General features: G+C 43.1%; 1 protein-coding gene across 1 annotated transcript in view; it reads left to right on the top strand.

Annotated features, from left to right (window-relative positions):
- Positions 1–20,865, top strand: part of ITGA8 (integrin subunit alpha 8) — a 213,250-nt gene that overhangs the window by 186,139 nt on the left and 6,246 nt on the right. Inside the window, exons 28-29 of the mRNA XM_073581939.1 lie at positions 3,370–3,471; positions 15,587–15,709. Coding sequence (XP_073438040.1) covers positions 3,370–3,471; positions 15,587–15,709 — 225 coding nt within the window. The remainder of the gene's footprint in view (positions 1–3,369; positions 3,472–15,586; positions 15,710–20,865) is intronic.

Raw genomic sequence — 20,865 nt, 5'->3', positions numbered from 1 at the left:
ACCTCTAAAATGTTGTTTTAGCACCAAATTTTTAATTTTTATAAGGGCTAATAGGAAAAAATAGACCTCAAAGTTTGTTGTTTAATTTCTGCTGCGTGCGCCTACACCCTAAATAAATGTAGTCGGGAAATACTTTTGATGCACAGTGCAAAGCTCAGAGGTAAGGAGTGCCATAATTTTATTCAGATTTTACTTTTCTGGTTTGCGGGTGCCATGACCCACAGAGAGGTGCCAGAACAGCAGAATCCCCTATAAGTAATCCCATTTTACAAACTACACCTCTCAATTAATTCATCTAGGGCTACAGTGATCTTATTGACACATGGGTGTGTCTCAGAATTTTATACCATTGGGCAGTGAAGAAAAAATAATTAAATTTTTACGACAAAAATTTATTTTTAGCCCCAGATTCACCAAAATTTGTCCCATACTGTGGAAATACCCCATAGGTGACCCTCTTTTGGAAATTATCTGCAGGTGTAGTGATGATTTTGACTCCATGGATGTTTTCCAGAAACAAGCCGCCGTGGATGTTGCCGAGTGAAAATTGCAAATCTGCCATTGCAGTGCCCGTAAATTGAAGTTACCAGTACGTTATGCCCAGCCCGTGCTTCTGGAGACACACACCTGTAAATTAGGCGGGTTCTCATCGCTTCAGAAATGCCAAACATGCGGGTGCTAAATGTAGTTTAGGCACGCTGGGGCTCGGGAGGGGGCATTTGAATTTGAGAGCAGATAATTTGTTGAATTTCTTTTGGGGAGCAAGGAGCCATTTTGCTTTTCCAGAGTCTTTGTACTACCAGTATCATGGAATCCCCCTACATTTCCATTAACAGATGACAGACATGAGTGGGGACTTGCTTTTTTGTTGTTGCTTGAGTTTAAGCTTTTATTGGGAACATTTTACATAACTTTTGAGATCACATTTATCCGGCACTCTACGCTGAGCACTTACATCGGGGTTTCCATCTAAATCTCCACGTGATATGATTCAGATGAAATCTCCATGGGTGCTCAAACTATTGCATCGGCCCATTTTCCTTTTTGTGATTTTTAAAATGAAAAAAAAAAGACTATATATAGTTGTTGTTTTTTGCATAAAATACAAAGGAAATGTGTCCTCTTTAACTTTAGGCCTTTTAGAGATCATTTAATCTTTACTAGCATAACTGTTCACAGTAACAGTAATTTTGACCAACCAGGGGTGAACAAACTTTTACATGTAAATAAATCTAAACCTGATGAGACTGGGGTATTTACTTTGATAATCCATATTGAATGGCTGTATAATCCAGATGTTGAGAACAGGAGCGCTCGTGTGTTCATATGTAATCTCCACCTACCCAGCCTGACTGACAGTGTTAGATTACAGCAACAACAGGGAGGAGCTGTCAATCAGGCTAGGTGGGCGAAAATTCAGGGGCAGGGAGGAGGAACACTGAGGAGTGGTCAATCAGGCTATGTGTTATAGAGGGAAAAAAACATAGTAGTGCCCCTCTAGTATGTCCCAGAATTTTTTTTGTCCTAATATAGTGTCAGGTGCTCACCTATAGGAGTTGTGCAATTATAACTATAATAATAGCATGCAGTGTAGAATGGCTCAGGCCACTCCTAACAAACTGGAAAAACATCGTGTTGGTGCCAAGAGCCGAGAAATATCAGCTGTAACGAAGTGTGATTTACTCAAGATGCAATTTATTGATATTAGGCAAAAAATTGGATCTAAAAGGCACGCACAAATCATTGGAAATAATGAGATATAAATTCAAGAGATTTGCGTCCAAATTGTGATGAATTTCTTCTTTCATTAAGTCTTCCCCTGATAGAAATAAATCAGTCAGTTATTTTTCTAGTGTCTGTTGTACTAAAAAAGGCTCTTCACATACCTTAAGATTGGATTCATCACCATAAAAAAGTTCCTTGTGTATTGGTGAATTAATTAGGTCATTTATAATACTTAGGTTAGGTGGGCAGTGATTCAGCAGCAGCAGGGAGGAGGGACACTGAGGAGCTTTTAATCAGGCTATGTGGGTGGATATATTGCAGTAGTTAGGAGGGTCTCTGAGTCACAGTCAATCACGCTAAGTGAATGGAGATTCAGCAGCAGGGAGGAGGGACACTGAGGAACTATCAATCAGGCTATGTGGGTAGAGACTCAGCAGCAGGGAGAAGGTTCACTGAGCAGCTGTCAGTCATACTAGGTGGTCAGAGAATCAGCAGCAGGGAGGAGGGACACTGAGCAGCTGTCAGTCATACTAGATGGGCAGAGAATCATCAGCAAGGAAGAGAGACACTGAGGAGCTGTAAGTCAGTCAAGGTGGTCAGAGAGTCAGCAGCAGGGAGGAGGGTCACTGTGGAGCTATCAATCTGTCTAGGTGGGCAGAGAATCAGCAGCAGGGAGGAGGTTCACTGAGCAGCTGTCAGTCACTAGGTGGGCAGAGAATCAGCAGCAGGGAGGGGGGACACTGAGCAGCTGTCAGTCATACTAGATGGGCAGAGAATCATCAGCAAGGAAGAGAGACACTGAGGAGCTATCAGTCAGACTAGGTGTTCAGAGAATGAGCAGCAGGGTGGAGGTACACTGAACAGCTGTAAATCAGACTAGGTGGTCAGAGAGTCAGCAGCAAGGAAAAGGGACATTGAAGAGCTATCAGTCAGACTAGGTGTGCAGAGAATGAGCAGCAGGGTGGAGGGACACTGAGCAGCTGTCAGTCAGGCTAGGTGGGCAGAGAATCAGCAGCATGGAAGAGGGACACTGAGGAGTTATCAGTCAGACTAGGTGTGCAGAGAATGAGCAGCAGGGTGGAGGGACACTGAGCAGCTGTCAGTCAGGTTAGATGAGCAGAGAATCAGCAGCAGGGAGAAGGGACAATGAGTAGCTGTCAGTCAGGCTAGGTGGACAGCAGCAGGGAGGAGAGACACTGAACAGCTGTCAGTCAGGCTAGGTGGGCAGTGAGTCAGCAGCAAGGAGGAGGGACACTGAGCAGCTGTCAGTCAGGCTAGGTGGGCAGGGAGTCAACAGCAGGAAGGAGGGACAGTGAGCAGCTGTCAGTCAAACTAGGTGGGCAGTGAGTCAGCAGCAAGGAGGAGGGACACTGAGCAGCTGTCAGTCAGACTAGGCAGGCAGAGACTGAGTTTAAATATTCACAAAAGATTATACCGCCATTCTGACATGGATTTCCAATGTAATTACACCTAACTTGATCAGGTCTAATAATTTTATTTAATAATGTTTGTAATTTATGTTGTGAAATATGGTGATAGATTTTCTTTCTTTAAAACATAATTAAACTAATAAATTATTGTATTTATCTGATTAACATATGTGGCATCACAGACTTATTTGGAAGTTATGTTTTTTTGTTACAGAGAGAAAATGAATCTTACTCACTTACCGCCATTGTGTCATTTGACGTAAAGAAGATGCCATACAGTGTTCAACCTGCAAAACTGCCTGCAGCAAGTATAGCGGTACGTATGCAGTGCGGCTCATTAACTACACTTAAAAGTGGTAGTGTCTGGATAATTGTATTCTATTCGTTGTGTATATTCAGCTGAGGTGCAGTCGGAGTCGTAGCTGCAGCCATGTATTATATGTATTATGTTAGAAGATAAAACATTTCTCCAATTGCTTTGCATTAAAATGAATCTGCCAGTGGGATTTCACGCCCCAATTATTTATATATGCATGTAAAGGAATACTTTTTACTTTAACATGGCCAGTCCGTTCCTCCGTTACTGAGAAATCAGTGTTTAAATTGATATTCAAATGAGGCTGAAGTGCTATGGTAGATCCAAAGCTTCTGTCACTTCAGCTCTATTCCCCACTCAGCAATGCTTCGTCCTGCTTATCTGACGGCCTCTATGGTGTGTAACTCCAGGCAAATGGAGCTGTCAGTACCGTGAGGTGGCGGGGCTGGACAGCAATAGAGCTGGAGTGACAGGGGCTTCTGATCTACAAATAGCTCATCAACCTCATTTGCTTATCAATTCAAATGCTGATTTCTCAGTAACGAGGAAAGGAGCGGCCATGTAAAGGTATTGGTATTGCTGGACTTGTCTTTGAAAAAGCTACAAGCACATATAAATAGTTTGGGGACCGAAATCCTACTTGCCTTTAAAAATGTAATGTATAACAATACTGAAGATCCCTTTCACTTCCTACCGGCAAATTCTGCAGCCCCTTCAGCAAATGAAAGAGTGAAATGGGAGACGGGGCCAACAGGTATCTCCATGTAATGGGTGATATCTATGATGACTGAAAAATTGGCAACTGTGGTCAATTTACGCAACTTACCCCCTCGGCACCCATATAAAATCTACAACAGGACCTCTCCCTATCATACTGGTGTCTTCTTACATGGGCGCACCTTGGCACCAAGACCATTTTACCATATTTAGTTTTTTTGTTTTTGTTGATAGCCTAAGATCGTGTTTTCCAAAATGCATAGAATATGTGCCATGAATAACAAAAATGTGCTAAAAGAAGGACCCCAAACTATTTATCATCAGAGACAGCATCTTTAAAAATGCCGTCTTGGGGGCTATATCAGCAAACAGCTGATGGGTAGCCGTAGTCAGACTGGCACCCCTCCAGTGGCCAGACATATGGACATCATTGATTTTAGGAGGTAACACCTTTTGAGATTACCCACCAGTAGGTATGATGCCTGTAAGGGCTCCAGTACTATCCATGGTTTTCACAGATAACACTCATACCGATGATATTTTATGGAGCTTTGTACATGTCCAATTTTTTCCTTGGACCCAGTGGTCCGAGAAAGAAACGGAGATATGTCGGACTTTGATCCGAGTGTCAGACCAAAATCGACAGTGCCGTAAAAATATTGGACCACTGTCAGGTGACATCAGAGCGCGGTTTAATATTCATGGATCGGCAAACTGGAGAAGGTAGAGGAACTTATTTTTTTTCTCTCCACCTTCGAGAAAAACTGTTCAAGCTCTGTTCAGAATAATTGGACGGAGAGAAAAATGGTCGTGTGCACCCACCCTTACATGGACACTAAAATGTGGCTGTATTACCGCCATCTAAATACAGACTAAATGACGTACTACCCCCTAATAGAAGCATTCTCACACAGGCTGATTACAGATGACCACCCCTTGCTAAAATGTCATAGACAATTACTATTAAATTCAGGGTAGTCTCATCCATCAATGGACCCAAATTTGTTCCAGCGAGACCATTACCATTTTCTACCGCAATTCGGTGCCAATTCCTTCATCGTAAAGCTCAGTTGGTGTTTACTCAGCTCATTTAATGAGACTCCAAACGCGCTGTATATTTGATGTTCCCTAATAACACTTTGCTCGGCTCATAAATTGAACGGATCGTTATAAACCTGGACTGAACGAGAGACTGGAGGATAATAAGAAGAAAACTAACGATTCAGGATGCAATTGCTGGAAATAATTCTAAAGAAAACATAAAGACGGAGCTCAGGGCAATTAATATTATTGACATCTGTTTACAGTATTCGGCGTATTTACACAGCTATGTGACCCTCGCTGCGTGCGTCTGCAACTGAATGGAAAATGAAAGAGCAGACTGCATTGAAATTAGGCCCGGGGTATGTGACATTTGGCATGTGCAGGAATGAAACACTAAAACAAATATTATCTAAATGTTGCATATAATAATTGTAGCCTGAAGTCATTTACAAATGTGTTTTGACTCTGCGCAGTCTTGCGCTGCAAGCAAGTAATCCGTTCATAAGGAGCAAAAAAAAGTTTTATTTGTGATTTTTTTTTTTCCCAAAATTGCATTTATTTTTAAAATTAGCTGTAAAAAATATTAAACCCTCATCCCCAAAATTGTCTGTTTTGTAGCAGTATGTAATTAGAATATACTAGTAAGTTTCCTGCTTGTCAGAAGAGACCTCTGACTGGGACTAATCACAAACTGACCGCAAGTGGTGAGCTGTTTTCAGCAAGGAAATCTGGCAATAAGTGTTCAGTCTCCCTGCAGTGCCACCATGGGAAACTATCAGTCTATCAGACATTTACAGTATTTAATACTTTAAAGGGAGTTTTCAGCTTCTACATACATTTTTGTAGTTACCCTATATAACTGGACATTGTTGAATCCTCACAGTGCATAATACACCCACTGTCAGGATTTTCCCCTCTTTCCAGCACATGACCACAATTTGCATACTTTCATTCATATGCTGACTGTGATGTTGTCACATCTCCTGCTGTTTGTGGGCTGTTGCCCTTGTTTGCATTCTTTGCCTAGTAACAGTGATGTAGGGGAGAGGAGGAGTCGGGGGGAGGGACGTAGAGAGGGAGGAGGAAGTAAGGAATAAAGAAAAGCACGGCCTGGCAGCCAAGCACTAGCACATCCGTGTACGTCTCTGAATTCTTTATCGCCGACATCACGACACTACAACTGGCGACGAGGAAGCGTTCATTCATCAGCCACAGGTATTTCAGTCCCACGAACAGTCTACAAGGCTATCAGCACTCACTATGGCTTGTCTACCCGCATTTCCTGCTTTTGATGTGCATCAGTCCCAAGCAAACCTGGCAGTGTCTTGGGATAAATGGCTAAAGCGATTCGAGATATTTCTGCAAGCCATGAATGTCTCTGATGATACCCGGAAAAAAGCCATGCTGTTACACTACGCAGGGGAGCAGGTTTACGATATATTCATTACTCTGCCGAATACAGGGGAGGACAAGGACTATGAGCTCAGCAAAGCTGCGTTAAGCAAGTACTTCTCCCCTCACAGAAATCCGGCATTTGAAATTTTTAAGTTCAGGCAGTCAAAGCAGTCGTCAACAGAAAGCATGGCTGAGTATCATGTCCGGCTACGACACCTTGCAGCGCACTGTGAATTTGCGGAAGTAGACAAAGAAATCCAAATGCAGATCGTACAAGGATGTATTTCCTCCAAGTTAAGGAGACAAGCACTCAGAGACCCCACCATGACGTTAGCGAAGTTGCTAGATACAGCGCGTATAAATGATGCTGCAGACAAACAAGCTAAACTGATAGAGAACATCGAGCATGAGCCAGACGCGACATCTTCTATAGCAAAGCTTACACAGAAACCAAATGTGCCTCGCACGCAGGCAGCCACATGTTACAACTGCGGTGGATCGTATCCTCACCAGAATGTCTGCCCAGCAAAGGGAGGAACTTGTCATAATTGCGGAAAGCAAAATCATTTTGCAAAGGTGTGTAGATCCAAGCCACAATCTCCTCATGCCACCGCACAACCTAGGCCACCAAAGATCCAAACACTGCAGATTAATGACGAGTCCCACAGCACCTATTTATTCTCCGTGACGGAAGAGGGGTCTAATACTGTGCACGCAGTTACTAATCCAAAACGAGTAATCCTAGTGAATGGCAATCCAATAGAAGCCCTGGTGGACACGGGGGCATCAGTCAATGTCATCAGTCATACAGTCTACAACCAGCTCCTAAACAAACCTACTCTACAAAGTACTAATATAAAGATTTTTTCCTTATGGCTCAGCAGCTGCACTGCCCCTGTGCGGAAAATTTCAGTCAGAAGTTGCAGCTGAAGGAAAGTCCATCACTGACACCTTTTATGTGGTACAATGCTCTGCGGACACACTTCTCAGCTGTACCAGTGCAATATCTCTGGGCCTCGTGAACCTTGTCAACAGCATTACAGGTCCTTCGGCCCACCACATTATGCAGAAGTACCCAAATCTCTTTAAAGGCCTAGGTAAGCCAAAGCATGTTCAAATAAAATTGCATATAGATCCGTCAGTACAGCCCTCTATTCAGCCCCACAGGCGCATTCCATTCCATGTCCGCAAGCTTGTGGAGCAAGAACTGCAAGACCTGGAGGCGTCCGATGTCGTCGAACGCGTTGAAGGCCCGACCCCCTGGGTTTCACCAATCGTTGTTGCACCTAAACCGAAGCAGCCAGGTAAAATCCGACTATGTGTGGATATGCGCCACGCCAATCGGGCGATCCAAAGAGAAAGGCACATCACGCCCACTATTGATGACATTCTCGCAGACCTGAATGGTGCGAAGGTATTTTCAAAAATTGACCTAAACTCAGGCTATCATCAACTTGAATTGCATCCAGACTCCAGGTACATTACAACTTTTAGCACGCATGTGGGCCTGCGCAGATTTAAGAGATTGAACTTTGGCATCTCATCGGCCGCAGAAATTTTTCAGAATATCGTGAGCCAGGTTCTGTCTGGCATAGCAGGAGTCCTCAACGTCAGTGATGACATTCTCAGTTATGGCACAACCCAAGAGGAACATGACAATCGCCTAGAACAAGTGTTTCAAAGACTCCAAGCCTGCAATCTCACTGTCAGTCCGTCGAAATGTGAATTTAACCAAAAATCATTAACTTTTTTTGGATACATCTTTTCTGAACAAGGAGTTTCAGCTGACCCACAGAAAGTGGCTGCCATAAAATCGGCTAGCCCACCGCAAAATGTGTCAGATGTTCGCAGCTTCCTAGGACTGGTCACATACTGTGGGCGATTTATACCTGACCTAGCCACTGTTTCAGAACCTCTGCGAAAGCTCACAAAGAAAGACTCTCCGTGGACATGGGGTACTGAGCAGCAAGCAGCTTTTGACGCATTGAAAACCAACCTAACCAGCGACACTGTCATGGCCTATTTTGACCCGTCAAAACCCACACAGCTACTGGTGGATGCTAGTCCAGTAGGCCTAGGGGCAATTCTCACACAAGTGTCTAGCGCAGGCGACATATCCACAATCTCATATGCCAGCAAGACACTAACGGATACAGAGCAGCGATATTCACAAACTGAGAGAGAAGCCCTGGCAGTTGTGTGGGGGTGCCTTCATTTCCATTTATACCTTTTTGGACATCAATTCACAGTGATAACTGACCACAAGCCACTCGTTCCAATTTTCAATAAGCCCTCGTCAAAGCCTCCCCCGCGTCTTGAACGCTGGTTGCTCCGCTTACAGAACTATCATCTCCAGTTGAGATACGAGGCGGGAGCTGGAAATCCCGCAGACTATTTCTCGAGACACCCAGCACCACAGCCCACCACAGACGACATCCCCGCGACGATTCTGGCGGAGGAGCATGTCAACTTTGTCGTCGCCCATTCGGTACCGAAAGCTATGACCATACAGGAAATTAAGCAAGAGCTGGATGCCGATCACCAACTTCAATTTGTGATAGAGACGGTTCGGTCCAAGAACTGGAGCAGTTTTCTCGCTGAGGCCCGCCTTCACCCTCCTGATCAGGCTGGGTACCTGGAGGTTTTCTTTAACGCGAGACATTCACTATCAGTATCAGACTCAAATATGCTCTTAAGAGATAATCGCCTGGTGATACCTCAGAAACTTCAGAGCAGGGTACTGGATCTGGCGCATGAAGCTCATCAAGGGGTCGTGAAAACGAAGCAGCTACTTCGGGAGAAAGTGTGGTTTCCCGGACTTGACAAAAAGGTAGAGGCACTCGTTGAAACATGCATACCGTGCCAAGCCACTACAGTTGCCCATAGACGTGCACCATTACAAATGACACCCCTGCCAGCCGGCCCATGGATAGCTGTTAGCATCGATTTCTGCAGTTTACCAGATAGCTCCTATCTGCTGGTGATCATGGATGACTTTTCAAGGTTTCCAGTCATCGAACATGATTCTACAACCTCGGCCAAGGCTGTTTTACCAAAATTAGACAAGATCTTCTCAGCATATGGCATACCTGAGATCGTGAAATCTGACAATGGACCGCCTTTCAATAGCACAGACTTTCAGTCCTTCGCAACCTACCTGGGTTTCACACACCGGAAAATAACTCCTTGCTGGCCTCAGGCCAACGGTGAAGTCGAACGATTCATGCAATCGCTCAACAAGACCCTAAGGATTGCTACCATGGAGCACAAGGACTTACAGCAAGAGTTGAACGCATTCCTCAGACAGTACAGGGCTACACCCCACTCTACAACGGGAATACCACCTGCAACGGCACTGTTCCACAGGCCCTTACGGGTCAAACTTCCAAGCATTCCAGCAATCTCCGTCCAGACCCCGATTTCTATCAATGACTCCATATCAAAGGAAAAGATGAAACGGTATGCAGATAAGCGCAACCATCGAGGCAGACAGCCGGCAATACAGGTGGGCGATTGGGTCCTGGCACGAAGGTTAAAAGTGACTAGCAAGTTTGTGTCACCGTACTATCCGGAACCCTTTCAAGTTATAGACGTTAAGGGCACCATGGTTACTGCCCAGAATCAAAGTCGTCAGGTCACACGGAATGTGTCCCACTTTAAAAAACTCCGGGGCCACGTCCCAAAAACCACGCCTAGTGAGGAAGCGGAGAGCGACGACTCCCTGCCAGAGACTGGAGATGCCGTAAGCCTAACAGGGGATGTCTCCTGGGATACTCAGGGCTCATCTGGTGATGGGCTGTCTCACCGGTATCCGACTAGGACCTATCGAAGACCACCTGCCCACCTTACAGACTATGTTCTGCAGTGAGACTTAATGTTTGAACGACAATATTCTTCAAATGTTTCAGTTTTTTTTGTGTTGTGAGAAAAGAAGAGGTGTGATGTTGTCACATCTCCTGCTGTTTGTGGGCTGTTGCCCTTGTTTGCATTCTTTGCCTAGTAACAGTGATGTAGGGGAGAGGAGGGTCGGGGGAGGGACGTGGAGAGGAAGGAGGAAGTAAGAAATAAAGAAAAGCACGGCCTGGCAGCCAAGCACTAGCACATCCGTGTATGTCTCTGAATTCTTTATCGCCGACATCACGACACTACACTGACTATCTTCTTCATTACTGTCATGCTGTGACAGTCTTTGGTAAGGAAGATGGGCCTCAAACTGTCCCAGGAACTGGGACCCTAACTATCCCTTTCCCGGGGGTACTCTTGAAGGTAGAGAAGCCTGAGTCTCTGACCTTACTATGCTCCTGCTAAACCCTGGTCTGTCCCCTCCCCCAACCTATGAGATATGGGACAGAAATATATTTTAAACAAGACACAAAGACAAAGCAGGGATAACAGAAAGCAACAAACATACAAACACTCACCAAAGATAAAGAGGCATATAGGGAAGGACAGGAATGTACCAACAAAATGGGAATAGGACCATGAGGAAAGCATACGTCCAAAAACAGCACGAAACAGTCTCCAGTAGCAATAAAAACAAACAGCTCTTGGGCCAGTGTTACTCAATGGGGCAGTGCTGAAGAATGATTTTACTGCTTCTCAGTGGTCTTTCTGCCATTGGCTTCTTTGCATAGGCCAAGCATATAGAGACCCTTAAGGACCACCAGAGCAGTAGTGGGGATTCAATAAGTGACCAAGGTTGCATTTATAATTGTATCACATCACCCTCTTCCCCTCTTGCCTTTTTTTTTTGACAACTTAGAAAACTCGTTGCCATCTTTATGAGTGTTACCCCTGTTTTTCTGATATACTGTTGTAGTCCCAGTACAGTGGTCAGCAGATCTGGCTTAAGGCCACGTTCACACGTTCAGTATTTGGTCAGCATTTTTCATCAGTATTTGTAAGCCAAAACCAGAAGTGAGTGATAAATACAGAAGTGGTGACGTGTTTCTATTATACTTTTCCTCTGATTGTTACACTCCTGGTTTTGGCTTACACATACTGATGTGAAATACTGACCAAATACTGAACGTATGAACGTGGACTAATTTTGGAGCTCCATCCAATGACCATTGTGCAGGCCAAAAATCTGTATAACGTTTCGGTCATTAACTCTGACCTCCTTCCAATAAAACGATCACCTTCCCTTAGCTTGATCAACAGTGCTCGCTTGAAAACTCATACCACAAGATATGGCCTTCCCAAAACCCTGTGTGATGACAAATGCACATATAGCAGGATGCAGCGGGCCTCCACTAATACAGGCAAGGGGCAGCTCAGGTGCAAACTACTGATAAAAACAACCACCCCACACCTACCAAACCATGGAGGGGTTGGCTGCCTAGTAGGAAAAAATGCACATAGATAAGGCTTGCATAGGACGTCAGTCACACATGTAAGTGTGATGCAAAGTGTCTGGCTTGCAACCTATTAGTGACGCCGATAGCATTCTCAGGCGGGCTGCTCCAGCACTATAATATGCAACACACAGTGACAGACGCCCCAATAGACCAAGCCAACAACAGTGCTTGCTTGCCTGAATTTTTTTCGTGGCCTTAAACGTCCACACTGACACTGAAAAAACCAAACAAGTGCGCACACACAGTGTCTGTGCAGGTTCAATCTCAGCCCTCTCTGTCATTTATGGCAGCTGCTCGCTGCACACATGATCAGTAGCGAACGGCCGCTGCAGACAGGAGAGAGGAATGAAAGTGCACCTGCACTAACACTGTGTGTGCGCACACCTCTATGACTTCTGCAGTGTCAGTGCGGACGTGCAAGGGTGGGAAATCAATTCAGGCGAGTGACCGCTGTCAGTCTGACCTTGTCTACTGTCACGGACAGAAAGCTAAGCCGTCACATTAGGTGAAAAGTAAAAGAAAAATGTCGCAAAGGAAGGTTTAATTTGACAACAGCTAGAAAAAAATCAAAACGGTGCAAAAATGTGACATAAAAGGAATAATAACCTTCCCCCATAGTGCACAATGACCAATCTCTATGCAATAAGTGTTGCATTCACACAGAAAAAGAAGCTTTTCGAAGACTTACTGCACATACATTCCTAATATAACCAATGTCTGTGTACGTCACCATCAATGACGTAGCTTTGACTGTGAGATGACACGGCTCCTGACCCATCCTACATGTAGAAGGTTTGGAGCCACCTTGTCACACCTGTTATGACAATACTAAAGCAGATACGTTGCGCTGTATGAACGTGAAAATGAATCACTCAGAATTCATGAGCAGCTTCATGTTAGAGGAAGCAGAGATTTCCATCAAGGAAGAGCTGAGATCGGAAGGCGTCCAGGGAAAGGTGTCCTTCACTCACCATTCTTCCTCATTTCCACCTTTTACGACACTGGATATTTTCTTTAGTCCCTTGTAGGTTCTCAAGTTCATGCTGTGAAGACCACGTTGTCCTTCTGCCTCCTGGCCCGATGCTCTGCTTATGATAACATTACCATATGGGAAGCACACGACCCTGACCATCTGTGCAACACATTTCCATGTAAATGGCAGATGATTGCTGAGACTAGTAACCTGAATGTATAATTATGTAGAGACCATGCTGTATCTGCTGTATCATTTATGGGCTGTGCCTGGTATCATCCTCAATCTGGTGGATGGGACTGAATGTCAGAACCAACAGATAGGCACATTTCCAGGACTCTATCTTTAAGGTCCCACCTTAGTAAGATGGGGCTTTGTCTGTTTGTGCCCCAGTAAAGCATCAATCTTGAGGAACAAACTTTAAATAATAGATTTTAGAAGTTGAGTCATCTTTTGAGCATTGAATCCACGACCTTTTGAATATGTCTGGTGGCACATAACGTCACTCTGGTATCTCCACTGTAAATTTTATTGATGCCTCACTCAAGTAGACTGCTGTAGGTGTTTATCTTGCTTTTTGGGTAATAATTTATTACCGCCAGGCTTTTTTTGGGTGAGGTCTACCCTCTTGGACCCTATCGCTCAGTAGAATGAGAGGCCATGTCATTGTTTAAGCAGGCATTGTGAATAGTCCATACATGCAACAGTGTCTGGTACTGCAGTCGTTGTATTCTACGACCCTGCACAACTGCAGTGTGAGTGCGCTCGCTGCATAGAGGATCACAGTAGAGGAGTAGTGAGCGGCCGCTGCAAACAGGAGAGAGAAGAGAGTCTAACCGCACTTATTTTAAAGAGAGCTTGATGGTCAACCCCACCATCGAACAAACGTTGATTGCTTATCAAAGAAAGATCATTAAAGTTTTACACCAGGAAAATCTCAAATGATGCAGTGGTGATGGCTTATGACATTTCTGTATGATTGGTGGGGATTAGAGTTGGGCAAAAAAATTTTCCAGGACCTTTGTTGAGCATCCACATCGGTGCTGATTAGAAACTTCAACCAAGGCAGTGGTAACTTCTTTAAGTAGCCCTCGAATGCCGACAACCTCGGTGCCTCTTTGTGGCCCCTGTGACCTGATGATGTTGCAGCCAGTCACACTTCATGACATCACCTGGGCATAGTAATCATAAAAGATGCCTAGGTGCCGGTATTCGAGGGCCAGACACTGACTTGACCCAACTGCCAGGAAGTACCGATGTGGATGCCGACCAGGGTCCTGTGAATCATTTTGCTTAAATCTAGTGAGGATCCCAGATATTGAAGCCCCAATAAACATAAAGTGATGAGTATCCTGAGAATAAAGAGGCGGGCGATGCTGGTATAGCCTTCATTGTTTTTGTCCTGTACAGTGGCCAGCGGGCACCCAATGCAGAATGTCCACATTCAAGAGAATGGGGATTTCTCCAGTTCCTTGAACAATTGGCTACCTGGGGCTACTGGCAAGATTAGTAAGGGACCTCATAGCAATATGCCATAATTTCATGAAATGGGATGCTTCTTTAAAGAGGATCTGTCACAAGGGCAAAAGTGGGAAATTTTTGCTCTCATTTTATTCCCGCTGACCACCAGAGTATTCTGTTTTTGTTTTTTTTTATTTTGTAAATCTGCCATATGAATGTCAGAGATATGAGCCTTTTAACTTACTGCTAATTTTCATGGTCTTTATAAAGGGGTGCTGCCCATGTAGTAATGCTGAAGAGCAGCCTAAAGACGCACCCCAGAGGATCTGTGAGCCATGCCCCCTTGCTTAAAAATAAGCACTAAATTAAATGGCCCATATCTCTGGAACCGTATGGTAGATTTAAGAAATACAAAAATCTGAATACTCAGGGGAGCTGTGTGACTAAAATAAGATAAAAAACTGCCCTGTTGACAAGTCCTCGTTATGATTCCCAATTCATCAAATTTTGCTCTTTTTTCATGTGAGAAGAATCCTTCAGAGCTGTATCACCCTAGGATATCACAGGGACATTTTTTGGGCTTATGGCAATAAGAAATGATTTACGGCCTTCACTCCAGGCAAGTGTGTGATTTCCCATAAAGTGTGTTTATATAAGGACACAGTAGTGCAAAAACAATGGAGCATCTCTCTCCTTTTTCCCCCATGAGCCAAGAAAACCAAATGTCATCTAAAAGTTTACTGGGAAGGTTTAAAAGTTTTGACTTGTTTAGTTTTTTACTTTTTCTCATAGCAGTGATGTAAATTTATTTTTTATTCAAGTGCACTAAAATGTATATTTAACCTTTCAGCCATCAGATATGAAAGATTTATCGTTTCCTAGAGAGCTGAGCATGGGCTTAAGAGTTCTTGTTCTGCTCCCATAAAGGAAGTTCTCCCCATTTATCACTGTATGTAATTATGTTTGCATGATTCTGGGGTTTCTTAACGTCTTCCAAAATCCAGTATAGATTACAGATCTCACCGGGAAAGTACTTTACGAATCATGCTCAATTGGATTGTTCTTTATGACTTCCACTCCTCCAGTTTTCCTGTTTAAGTTTAGACCGAGGGATGAGAAATATGTGGACGCAGATGACTTATAGATTTTTTTTTTCTTTTTGCAGATAAAGACATCAGTGATTTGGACGACTCCAAATATACCGTTCTTCATCCCCCTTTGGGTCATCATTTTGGCCATTCTACTAGGGTTGTTGGTTTTAGCCATACTTACTGTAGTCATGTGGAAGGTAAGAGACAAGTAACGGGTTATTGTTATGTTTTTGGAAAAAGGGTCCATATATCACATTTGGCTTCTTAACTTTGACAAAGTTGATCGATGCTGGCAAACATTGAAGTCATGGAGGCAGCATTAATAAGGCTCGATTCACATTGCTTAGCTCCTACGAAAATGATCTAGCGGTCTCCAGTTAAATTACCAGTTGACAACATTGCAGTGTTAATATACTTAAACACAGTACAACAAACGTGCAAAAATACTCTGTTGTAAAAATATATATAACAGTAAACAGCAAATGTTAGTAAAAAGATGATAACAAAAACAAGGTAGTTAGTTGATACGTTTTTGCAAAAAATGTATTCTAAGCCACTCCACCAACGTCAAGGTATACCCATCTCAGAGCAGTCCTAACCAATGTATTTAAAATTGGATCATGTGAACAGTACCTATATGAGCAGGATTCAGAAAGGTAATGCCTGAAGTGGATACGCTGTGCAAGATGGCTTTTTATATGCATGGCTCACAAGAGAGGGGCGGGGATCTTCCAAAACTTGCAAAAGCAAGAAACTAATAGATTAAAAACTCATGAGCCATGCACAAAAGTGAACAAGTTGGTAGGACAGTGTTCACACCACCCAAAGACTGAAACACAGAAAAAACACAGTACAACAAACATGCAAAAATACTCTGTTGTAAAAAAATATATATATTACAGTAAACAGCTAGTGCTAGTAAAAAGATGATAACAAAAACAGGGTATTTAGTTGATACGTTTTTTGCAAAAAATGTATACTAAGCCACTCCACCAACGTCAAGGTATACCCATCTTAGAGCAGTCCTATCCAATGTATTTAAAATTCTGTGTTTCAGTCTTTGGGTGGTGTGAACACTGTCCTACCGACTTGTTCACTTTTGTGCATGGCTCACGTGTTTTTAATCTAAGTGTTAATATACTTGTAGTCCGTGGCATTGCAAATTGCAAATCTTCATCAGTATCCAAGGGTCTACCATGGATTTCGGCTGTGGAAATACGAGTTGGATTCAGCCTGATATTACCGCCATTTGGTGACCATATAATAGTAGATACCAGTCCTGCTTATCATACAGGTTATTACAGTACAGTTATAGATGGTGACTTACAGCTGACATTCTTTCTGATGGAGTCTTTCATTTTTCCCATCTCTTGCATCCTGCCCAGACCAACATGAAAACTTCTCCAGCCACGACTCGGCTGCAGGGATTACATCAAAGACACCTCTGACTTCTCACATTTCCAGCACTGTCTCCATCTATTCCCAACCTACACAAACTCCTTATCTTGCTGATACCCCAATACTGAGACACTGCTGCCATTTGTGCCCCTATTACTGCACCTGCTGTGTGGTACGATTACAGCTACTCTTACCGCCCCACATAATAATGCAACCACTGTGCCCCTTACAGTTGTGGCCAAAAGTATTGACACCCCTGCAATTCTGTCAGATAATGCTCAGTTTCTTCCTGAAAATGATTGCAAAGACAAATTCTTTGGTATTATTATCTTCATTTAATTTGTCTTAAATGAAAAAAACACAAAAAGAATTGTCCTAAAGCCAAATTGGATATAATTCCACACCAAACATAAAAAAAGAGGGTGGACAAAAGTATTGGCACTGTTCGAAAAATCATGTGATGCTTCTCTAATTTGTGTAATTAACAGCACCTGTAACTTACCTGTGGCACCTAACAGGTGTTGGCAATAACTAAATCACACTTGCAGCCAGTTGACATGGATTAAAGTTGACTCAACCTCTGTCCTGTGTCCTTGTGTGTACCACATTGAGCATGGAGAAAAGAAAGAAGACCAAAGAACTGTCTGAGGACTTGAGAAACCAAATTGTGAGGAAGCATGAGCAATCTCAAGACTACAAGTCCATCTCCAAAGACCTGAATGTTCCTGTGTCTACTGTGCGCAGTGTCATCAAGAAGTTTAAAGCCCATGGCACTGTGGCTAACCTCCCTAGATGTGGACGGAAAAGAAATATTGACAAGAGATTTCAACGCAAGATTGTGCGAATGTTGGATAAAGAACCTCGACTAACATCCAAACAAGTTCAAGCTGCCCTGCAGTCCGAGGGTACAACAGTGTCAACCCGTACTATCCGTCGGCGTCTGAATGAAAAGGGACTGTATGGTAGGAGACCCAGGAAGACCCCACTTCTTACCCCGAGACATAAAAAAGCCAGGCTGGAGTTTGCCAAAACTTACCTGAAAAAGCCTAAAACGTTTTGGAAGAATGTTCTCTGGTCAGATGAGACAAAAGTAGAGCTTTTTGGGCAAAGGCATCAACATAGAGTTTACAGGAGAAAAAAAGAGGCATTCAAAGAAAAGATCACGGTCCCTACAGTCAAACATGGCGGAGGTTCCCTGATGTTTTGGGGTTGCTTTGCTGCCTCTGGCACTGGACTGCTTTACCGTGTGCATGGCATTATGAAGTCTGAAGACTACCAACAAATTTTGCAGCATAATGTAGGGCCCAGTGTGAGAAAGCTGGGTCTCCCTCAGAGGTCATGGGTCTTCCAGCAGGACAATGACCCAAAACACACTTCAAAAAGCACTAGAAAATGGTTTGAGAGAAAGCACTGGAGACTTCTAAGGTGGCCAGCAATGAGTCCAGACCTGAATCCCATAGAACACCTGTGGAGAGATCTAAAAATGGCAGTTTGGAGAAGGCACCCTTCAAATATCAGGGACCTGGAGCAGTTTGCCAAAGAAGAATGGTCTAAAATTCCAGAAGAGCATTGTAAGAAACTCATTTATGGTTACTGGGAGCGGTTGGTCGCAGTTATTTTGGGTAAAGGTTGTGCAACCAAGTATTAGGCTGAGGGTGCCAATACTTTTGTCTGGCCCATTTTTGGAGTTTTGTTTGAAATTATCAATGTTTTTTGCTTTTTGCTTCATTCTCTTTTGTGGTTTTTCATTTAAGACAAATTAAATGAAGATAATAATACCAAAGAATTTGTGTTTGCAATCATTTTCAGGAAGAAACTGAGTATTATCTGACAGAATTGCAGGGGTGTCAATACTTTTGGCCACAACTGTACATAGTAATAATGCCTCCTTTGTGCACTCTAAACAAACATTTAGAATATATTAATGCCCTGTACAAGTTACCTAAAAATTGCCGGATCTTACTTGGACATGGTCGGTACTCTCTCAACATGAAGCTACTCCAAAACTTTCTTGTTCCAAAATTGGAATTGCTAAGCCAAAAAAGCATTAAAGAAAAAAATGCTTAGATAGACGAGATGAAGATGGATTTGTGCAAGGTTCCTCGATGGATACTTGGATGCTTTTATGGTCTGGACAGAGGGAAAACATTTCTGGCTGTAGACCCCTTAAGAACAATTAATTCTCTAGACTATTATAAAGTCAATTTCCAGCTTCCATCATATGACTGTTGGCCAAAATAGCTCCGTAAACTATAACCATAACCTTTCAGTGGTGCCTCATCTCTTCGCATAATAAAATACGGGATTTTTCTTTTGCTGGAAAAAGCAACGACGTGTAGTTTACAGGCATTCGGGGAGTAAAGAAAAAACATATTTCTCTAAGAATGCTTCCTTTATAATGAGTTTACAACATTATAGTAGTATAGCCGTGCAGCCAGTGCTCAGCCGGGGCCCTGGGGTTAAAGCCTGCTACATCCATCAGCTTCAGGGGAAAAAAAGAGAAGTTGGATTTTTTTTTATATTGTTAAAACAGGTAGACATGAAATGTGCGTTTCGAAGCCATTTTTAATTTGTTGGCTAAGGAATTGGGGTTTTTGTTTTTCTTTGCAGAGTTTTTTTTCACTGTTTCTCGTTAAAAAATGTTCACAATTTTTTCAGGAAAATGTAAGCATCTTTGTTAAAATTATTTCTTTGACAGTGCAAATTGTAGATTTATTACAGTTTGTTTGATAGAACTGTCTAGTTATAAGACCTTTGAAGTTCTCACCACCTGGCTTTGGCTTACTTTGTACTAGATACGTTCTCCACAATTTTGGCACATTTTTATAGGCACTAGGTGGTAGAGTGAAGCCATATCCCTTTTCTGATAAATTAAACCCCTTTTAGCTAAATTCACACACCCCGAATCCAGATAACTTGTAAAAAGAGTCTAAAAACACACATCGTTAATATGGGGCAAGTCATTAAAAACAATTTTTTTGGCGTAAATTATTCCAAAATTCTGGCACCTTTAGCTTGATAAATTATCCCCAAATGATTAAATTCTATCAGTTCAATTTTGTTAATATATACTGTATAAGAGTGGATCACCGGTCTCTGTATGGTCTGTGTTGGCTTTTAGACAGAATGGGTGGTGGTCTATCACAGCAGGAAAGGAACGCTTTCAAGAATCACGAATATCTGATAGGTGGGAATCTGACCTCTGCACGCCACCTGGAGCCACCTCCTCATCTATAGGTGCTTAATGCCAGCCTCTTTGAAGTTCCAAAGACAGGGCAAAAGACCCCCAATCTCTTCATATCGGGGAATTCCATCTGTGAAATAAGTCGGAAACGTCTGTAGGTTCCTTCATAATTACATAGGTTGAAAAAAGACACCGGTCCATCAAGTTCACCCTTTCTCCACCAGTTCTACATTCTCTGTCACTAGATTATTTGTATCCCACAATGCCAGTGAGAAAAGCATTCAGCCCTTTTATAAAATCTGTTATAGTGTCGGCCATTACTACCTCTTGTGGTCGGCATTTAATAAACTGACTGCTCTAAGGCTGTGTGCCCACGTTGCGTTTTTTAAGCGTTTCTGCGGCGATTTTAAACGCGCGATTCTGCCGCGGAAACACTTAAGAAAAGCATTCCATGCAATCCTAATTGATTCCGCACATGTTGTCCTAATGGTGCGTTTTTTACCACTGCAGAATCGCTTAGTGGTAGAAAATGCAGCATGTTCATTAATTTTGCAGAATCGCATGCGATTCCGCATACCTTCAGTTGTATTGCCAAAAATGCATGGGAAAACGCTTGTCAAAGCGCTTGACAAACGCTTAAAAAAGCGCGTCAAAAACCGCATGCGTTTTCCCGGGAAGAGGGTGTGCGTTTCCGCTCAGGAATAATCTGCTTCCAAAACGCTATGTGGGCACATAGCCTAACTGTAAAGAACCCTTTCCTATTTAGCTGCC

This window comes from Dendrobates tinctorius, unplaced genomic scaffold (assembly GCF_039654945.1).
Source record: "Dendrobates tinctorius isolate UK_male_01 unplaced genomic scaffold, ASM3965494v1 ptg000070l, whole genome shotgun sequence".
Classification (NCBI taxonomy): domain Eukaryota; kingdom Metazoa; phylum Chordata; class Amphibia; order Anura; family Dendrobatidae; genus Dendrobates; species Dendrobates tinctorius.
Note: the sequence above shows the minus strand (reverse complement) of the source record. Positions and strands in the feature narration are given on the sequence as shown.